General features: G+C 38.1%; 1 protein-coding gene across 1 annotated transcript; it reads left to right on the top strand.

Annotated features, from left to right (window-relative positions):
- The first annotated feature begins 4814 nt into the window (after positions 1-4814).
- LOC119540047 (putative olfactory receptor 2B8) lies at positions 4815-5759 on the top strand. The gene has a single exon (XM_037844030.1). It carries the CDS (start codon positions 4815-4817, stop codon positions 5757-5759), a length of 945 nt encoding a protein of 314 aa, XP_037699958.1.
- Positions 5760-8297: the final 2538 nt, after the last annotated feature.

Here is an 8297-nt window from a genome sequence, read left to right as displayed (position 1 = left end):
ACATGGATGAAACTTGAAGACATAATGCTGAGCGAAATAAGCCAGGCACAAAAAGAGAAATATTATATGCTACCACTAATGTGAACTTTGAAAAATGTAAAACAAATGGCTTATAATGTAGAATGTAGGGGAACTAGCAGTAGAGAGCAATTAAGGAAGGGGGAACAATAATCCAAGAAGAACAGATAAGCCATTTAACGTTCTGGGGATGCCCAGAAATGACTATGGTCTGTTAATTTCTGATGGATATAGTAGGAGCAAGTTCACAGAAAGGTTGCTATATTATGTAACTTTCTTGGGGTAAAGTAGGAACATGTTGGAAGTTAAGCAGTTATCTTAGGTTAGTTGTCTTTTTCTTACTCCCTTGTTATGGTCTCTTTGAAATGTTCTTTTATTGTATGTTTGTTTTCTTTTTAACTTTTTTTTTCATACAGTTGATTTAAAAAAGAAGGGAAAGTTAAAAAAAAAAAAAAAAAAACAAGGAAAAAAAAAACCAAGGCTCCATTTGTTTTCGTATGGAATGCAAGAAAAGGGATCTAAATTGTAGAATTGAAGATCAATACCAACTTATATCAAGTAAGATGACCATTATCTCATCTACTTTGTGTGATGGTATTGAAAATATTAGTAACAGCAGTTTCATCACAGTGGTAGGGGAAGAAATGTGCGTGGGAAGAGAGAAAACATGGATGTTTTATGTCCTTATCAAAAAGATTGTAAACTAATAAAAGAGGAGAGCTGGAAGAGTTTGAGGGGGAGAGAGGTTTAATTCTATATTTATTTGTATGATAGGATAGATGAGCATATTTTAGGCTACGAATAAAGAGTTAATGGAGTACCAGATGCTGAAGATATGGAAGAGATCAGATATAACTAAGTGACAAGGTATCAAAAAAGCTGGAAGTTACTAGGGTTGATAATATCATTAGAAAAATTAATTTTTGGTGAGTCAAGAATAATACAATCATATAACTAATATGAAAAATAAAAGGCAAATAAATTTACACCTAATGGCCAATTTTTTTTCTCTTTCATGCAGGAAGAAACAATATTTCTGAGATTAAGGGTGAAGAATTAAAGATTGGAAAAAAATTGCCCTCAACACTACTGGATATGGTAAGTGGAAATTAAGCAGAGACAATAGGTTCATTCCTAGTATATTTGGCAGGAAAAGACTGACTATCTGTTGATGTCATATCTCTAGGGACCTCCTCTTTGACTGCTCCCCAGAGGCAGCCAAACTCTGGATACCTGAACTGAGGCTAATGAGCTACATTAGCAGAACACTCTTGGAGTCACTAAAAATAAACACACACTCAGGCATCACAGTCCCTAAAGCATGTACCTTGCTTGCTGGCTTTTAAAAATAGCCTTTAGATACAACCTCAGCCCTTTTATTCATAGGCAGATTCTACAAACTTTACAGATTTCAACCATCTACTTAGTTACTGACTCAGCCACTGGCCCTAGTTTCTATTCTCTCTTATGCACTGAAAACACTCTATGTACAATAATTATTCCTGGGAAAATTCTGGGGATGATACAAGTTATGCTAACAGTGATTTTAAAAAGAATTGGTGCTACCTTTATCAGAATCTGAGTGAGTAGCAGTTTTCACTTTCCTTGCCTTTGACAATTAGCATTTTCAAGGATTAACTTGTCATGTTTTAGAAGGCATATTTTTAATATATGGATCTGTATTTATTATTCTAAAGATGCTGCTTTTCCTACTTCATTCCCTAACATCTTTCTCCAGTTCCAAGGTCAAATCCACCATTTTATAACCAGCGTTCATGTGGTTTCATTTGCCCGATATTAACTTTCCCATCAACTTGCCAGTCTTACAGTTTCTTAGAACTGTATTGGGAATTCAATGGCCATCATGTTTCTTCTGGAAGGTAGTTATATGTCTGTAATCTTTTTTACTCTTCTGTGGAAGAAGATGCCATATTCTTAGTCCAACACCTATTCAAATATTCTCAAAGCCTGCTGAGGTTGTTCCTTTCTTTCCTTATTCCTTAGACTGAAAAAAGTGGTGGTAGTACCTGCAGATCTGATGTCTAGATGTGTCTACAGCAAGTTCTAGACTGGAAGAGGAATATGAACTCTAGACTAGTTGAATGCTCCTACCCTGGAGAAGTGAAAGGATGTGAGTATTTCTATTCCATGCAATCTAAATGCTACATATGGTGGATCATGTAAGTTTGCAGCCAATATTTATATTTTAGATATGTAGAGGTTAATAAAGATGTGAATAAAAGAAAAGTCTTCATTGGATACTCCTGCTATTTAAGAAGAATCAAGTTTTTCCTATTACTGTAGATTTCTGTTCCACAAGAAGAAACAGAAATAGCAATATTGTCAATAATAATCTTAAAAACAATTATCATGATCACACTGTAACTCATTTATGAGCTTAGACTAGGATAGGATTAATACCTGCATTTTAGGCTTGTCAGTGTGTAGCAAGCATTTATAATAAATGAGTGTTACTACTTAGCTGACATGATTAAATTATACCATGTTGAAAAGTATGTTCATTTAATTCTACTGTTGTGGTTATAATGAATTTTACATGTTTCTTTTCAGTTCATGTTTCTTTCTTGGTTCAGGCCATCTTCTGTGCATCAGTGAGAAGAAAAATCATTCACAGTCATTTTCTTGGCTAAGTTATGAGACATTTAAATGGTCTCTGGGAAATAACAGCCTGCTCAGAAGCATCAGAAGAGACTTCAACCGGACACCACGGCAGAATGGAGAAGCCCATTCCCTGTGATTCTTAAGGTACAAGCATAGCAAGAAGAAGCAAAGGTATGCACCAAAAAACCTTTGATAGGACAAATTCTAGGGGCTAAGACCAGTTTTATGATTCTGAGTGTATTGAAACAAGCTCTGAAAATCTGGAAGACATAGAAACTAAGAACCATGGGGTCACTGAAGAATGTGCTAGGACCAAGGAGTGCTTATTGAAAATATAACAATAGATTTATTGTAATGTAAACCTACTAGGTTTCAGTGGAGAGTTAAAGGTTAGTGATTTTAACTCTTTTATTTGGAAGGAGAAACTAGCCAAGTAGGGGTGGGATGAAGGGTGCAGAGTTTGGAATCTCAAAGCTTCCAAACCTAATGGAAGGTTTATACTAAGAATCCAAGTATCTGGATTCCTGCTTTAATTTTTTAGAACTTATTCAAAATTAATTTCTCTCTTTGGAAACATAGTAATAACTGCTGCCAAAGCAATTACTGAAAGTCCTGAGGAATAAAAAGATTAGGGGTACCCAGAATTCAAAAGGAAAAGCATGATGGAGATGTGGCAAATTATCCTCTTGCCTGCTCATGGATTTTCCTAACAGAAAATGATGTTTACAAAAGGTTGTTAACAGAGTCATGCAAAGTTCCATACCATACAAGATTAGTTAACAACCTAAAGTTTGAATATTCACAATCACTTATTACCATGTATCTCAGGGTGAAAACTGCAAAACGAAGTAGAAATTAAACTACATTTTCCCAAATAGCCCACATTGTTTAGGCATCTAAAGATTTCCTTCTTTGAGAGAAAAGAAGGCCCTTTAATAAAGATTGTTCAATATTTTTTGTTTTGCACATTCATAAATTTCTGTACCCCTAAAGTTACTTTTGAAGAATATTCTATATTTTAATTTAATCAATAAATATTTTTTGTAAGTCTATTACATGCCAAGCTCTTTCCTAGGCTCTGGGGAATAGTATAATGAATAAGATAAAGGTCTCTAATTTTGATGAGCTTCACAATGATATGACTCTTGTTCAGGTGCTATTTACTATTGAACTTGCATCATGGGATGTTTATGTGGTGGGGGGGTGGGGAGAGGGAGAGAGAGATTGGTTTCAATAGCAGATCCCACTGATTTTAATAGAAAAGAGAATGTTTTGAGACTGATATTTTAGGAAGTGCAAAGTGAGAAATTGAAGACATGAATTGCTCTCTTACAATGAAGGATGTAAAAAGAGATTTATAAAGTGAAAGAAGAGGAGAGACTAAGCATTGGACTGATGGTTCCCTGGGTTTTTGCTGAAAATGATTTTGGTGATGATCTCTCAGGATTGGTCTTCCCAGAATGTGGGGTTTGGATACAATGAATTCTTAAATCATTTCCAATAGAAGTTTTCTATAAACATGATTCCAGACTCCAGTGCTCACAGCTTCCATCAGTTTATGCATTAAAATATATTGTACCCATCTGAATAAAATTGGTAAATGGTATGTTTTATCTTCTATGCATCTTCAGAAAATATTTTTTTCTCCACCTAAAACAGAAGTAAAAGAGCCAATATAAAATATTTCAACTCTCGATAGCGCACCAAGATACAGGGATTAGTGGAGTATAGATCTGCAACTTATTCAAGAAAATTAGATTTAATTTAGGGTGAACCTCAAGCTATCTTAAAGTTCATGCAGTAATAAAAAGGCAGCAGGGTCCTTAGTGGTTTGAATCTTGCCTCTGCCACTTATTAGATTAATCATCCTGGGAAAGTTACTGGACCTTTTTAACCCTTAGTTCCCCTATCTCTGTAATAGAAATGAAGATAGTGCCAATCCCATAGGGTTGTTGTGAGAAAATACATAGTAAGTGCTTAGGCCAGTTCCTACAACACGGAAGGTACTCACATAGTATCTATTTATCACCTCTTTTCTTACCAAGAAAGAAGGGATTGTGAAAACACTTCAAGCCCCCAGTCAAGCCCTACTTAACCACTCAAGGAAAAAGAGGGTGAATTAAACATGCCAGATAAAAGTATAGAGCCCTCTTAATTCCCACAGGTAAGGTATAATGGAAAGAGCTAACAACACCATGTTCTCTGGATTCATTCTCCTGGGATTCTCCGATAGGCCTCATCTGGAAACAGCTCTCTTTGTGGTTATCCTGACCGTCTACTTTTTGAGCTTTCTAGGCAATGCCACCATTATATTTTTGTCAATTATGGACCCCCATCTCCATACTCCTATGTATTTCTTCCTCTCCAACCTCTCATTTATGGATCTTTGTTTGAATACTTGTACCATCCCTCAGACACTGGTCAACTTCAAGGGGAAGGACAAAATCATAACCTATGGTGGCTGTGTGACCCAGCTCTTCATTGCCTCAGGACTGGGGGGAGTAGAGTGTGTCCTCCTGTCTGTCATGGCTTATGACCGCTATGTAGCTGTCTGCCGCCCACTCCACTACATGGTGATTATGTATCCCCAGCTTTGTTTACAGCTGGTTGTAACTGCTTGGCTTACAAGTTTTGGAATTTCCGTGGTGCAGACAGCATTGACCATGACTCTTCCCCTCTGTGGTAAACACCGAGTAGACCATTTCTTTTGTGAAGTTCCAGTGATACTGAAACTGGCCTGCACCAACACCTCCATCAATGAGGCTGAACTCTTTGTTGTTGGTGCCCTCTTCTTGGTGGTGCCCCTCTCATTCATCTTACTGTCCTATGGTCACATTACCCACGCAGTCCTGAAGATCAAGTCAGCACAGGGTAGGTGGAAAGCTTTTGGAACCTGTGGTTCTCACCTACTGGTAGTGATCATTTTCTTTGGCACACTCATCTCCATGTACCTACAGCCTCCCTCCAGTTATTCTCAGGATATGAACAAAAGCATTGCACTCTTCTATACTTTTGTGACTCCCCTGCTGAATCCCCTGATTTACACTCTGAGGAACAAAGAAGTCAAAGGGGCACTAAGGAGACTAGTGGGGAGAACCATAGACTCTAGAAAGAGTTAATTCAAGACTTTCAGGACCAAGCACTTGTGCAGTAGAAGACTTCTCAGCAACTGTTTTAGTTTCTTAGTCTGATTAGGTAAATATCAAGAAACGGGTTAGCTTAAACAATGAGAATTTATTCACTCACAGTTTTGAGGCCAGGATAATGTCCAAATCAAGGCAGCATCAGATGATGCTTCCTTCCCAAAAATCTGCTGCTGGCAATCCTTGGCTCCTCTGTCACACAGCAAGGCAAATGGTGGTGTTTGCTGGTCTCTTCTTTTGTTTCATTTCAGCTTCTCTCTTTGAATTCCATTCTTTTATAAAGGACTCCAGTAATAGGATTATGACCCATCCTGACTGAGGGTCACATCTTAGAAAGTAACCTCATCAAAAGGTCCTACTTAAAATGAGTTCACACCCACAGGAATGGATTAAATTTAAGAACATGTTTTTCTAGGGTACATACAGCCTCAAGTCACCATACTCCACCCTTTGGACCACAAAAAGACATGTTCTTTCTACATGCAAACTACATTCATTCCATCACAATATCCCAAAAGTCTTAAGTCATTTCAGGAACAATGCTCAGTACAAAGTCTCATCAAAATCGGTTATAGGTGTATTCTGTCTTGGGGCACAATTCCTCTCTATCTGTGGACCTGTGAAACCTAGAGAACAATATACATCTTTTTCTACAATATACAATGGAGGGACAGGCATAGGATAAACATTTCCATTCCCACTGGGAGAAATTGGAAGAAAAACAGGGGTCACGGTTCCCAAACAATTCTGAAACCCTGCAGGACATACTCCATTGGATTTCAAGATCTGTGAATCATCTATGGACCCATGTTTTGTCCTCCTGGCCAGATAGAGGGGCAGGCCCTCCCCTTCCAAGTATTTGCCCATTAGCCATGCTCTCCTCCAACACTGTGGTGAAAGCTCCACCTTCTCCAAGTATTTAGATGGCAGCCAGGCTCTCTGCAATCCCCAGGGCACCAGGCTCCACCCTCTCAGAACACTGGGGTCTTTACCATCTTTCTGAACAATGTGGCTGGAAGGCCCACTCTCTCTAAGCACTGGAGTAGACTCACCTTTTTCACACACACAGGTGAACTCACTCTCTTAGTCCAAGAAGATGTCTTTATTCCAGACCTCAGCTCACCCTGTCTGCCTTTGAAGTGATTTTTCCTTCAATCTGTCCCTTTTAGTCCAGGATGGCAGTGGTTCCATTCATAGAGATCTCACAAAAAACTTGTTAGTTTTGTGTGTAGTACACAGGGATTCAAGCCATCAGATGAAAGAACTCTCTAGAAATCCTTCCTGGATAACTGCATTTCCGATCCTGACTTCCACAGAAACTGCTGACTGGTTCCATGTTCAGTTAAACCCTCACTTGGAGCACTATTTTCTGGGGCTCACTTTCTGGAAACTCAGAATTTTCAAAATCAATTTCTGGTTTCTTTGTGCCCAAGAATTCAGTTCTCAGCTTATCCCTTTCCTCTTGCATTTTACTATAAGCTGCAAGGAGAAACCATTTTGCACTTTCCACATTTAGCATGGAAACATTTAGCAGCTAAATATCCAAGTCCATTACTCTCAAGTTCTGCCTTGCATCAACATCAGAATTCAATTTCACCAGGTACTATTATACTTTAAAACAAGGACCACCTTTCCTCCAGTTCCCAAAAAAGCATTCATCATTTTCTTAAAAGAACTCATTGGAATAAACTTTAGCATCTGTATTTCTACCAACATTCTCTTCAAAGCAGTCTTGACTTTTCCTATCAAGCACCTTACAATTCTTCCAGCCTCTACCCATTACCCAATTCCAAAACCATTTCCACATTTTTGGTTTGTGCAATAGCAGCACCTCACTCTTCTGGTACCAAAATCTATTTTAGTTTCCTAGGCCGTTTAAACACATACAATGAAATGGTTCAGCTTAAACAATGGGAATTTATTAGCTTATATTTGAAGCCAGGAAAATGTCGAAATCAAGCATCATCAAGTGATGCTTCCTTCCCAAAGACTGGCTGCCTGCAATCTTTGGCTCCTCTGTCACATGGCAAAACACATGATGGCATTTGTTGGTCTCTTCCTTCTCTTTGGGATTCCATTCAGCTTCTTGCTTCCTGTGGCTTTCTCTCTCTTTGTCAGAATTTCATTCTCTCATAAAGGACATCAGTAACAGGATTAAGGCCTATCCTGACCGAGATGAGTCATACCTTAACTAAAGTAGACTCATCAAAAGGTCTTACTTACAATGGGTTCACACCCACAGGAATGGATTAACTTTAAGAACATGTTTTTCTGGGGTATATACAGCTTCAAACCACCACAGCAACTAAAAACTCGTTTTAACTTGGTTCAACAAATCCTCATAAAGCTTAATAAAGCACCTGCTATGTACCAGACAGTATCCTAGGTACTTGTGATATCTCAGTAATCAGAACAGAGAAACCTCTATCATGGAGCTAACCCTTCAGTGGGTAGAAGATAAATAAAATAAAATAAAAATAAACTGTGGCATATCATATGCCAGAATACTACACA

The sequence above is a fragment of the Choloepus didactylus genome, chromosome 7 (genome assembly GCF_015220235.1).
Source record: "Choloepus didactylus isolate mChoDid1 chromosome 7, mChoDid1.pri, whole genome shotgun sequence".
In the NCBI taxonomy this organism is placed as follows: domain Eukaryota; kingdom Metazoa; phylum Chordata; class Mammalia; order Pilosa; family Megalonychidae; genus Choloepus; species Choloepus didactylus.
This window is presented reverse-complemented; position numbering and strand designations above follow the sequence as displayed.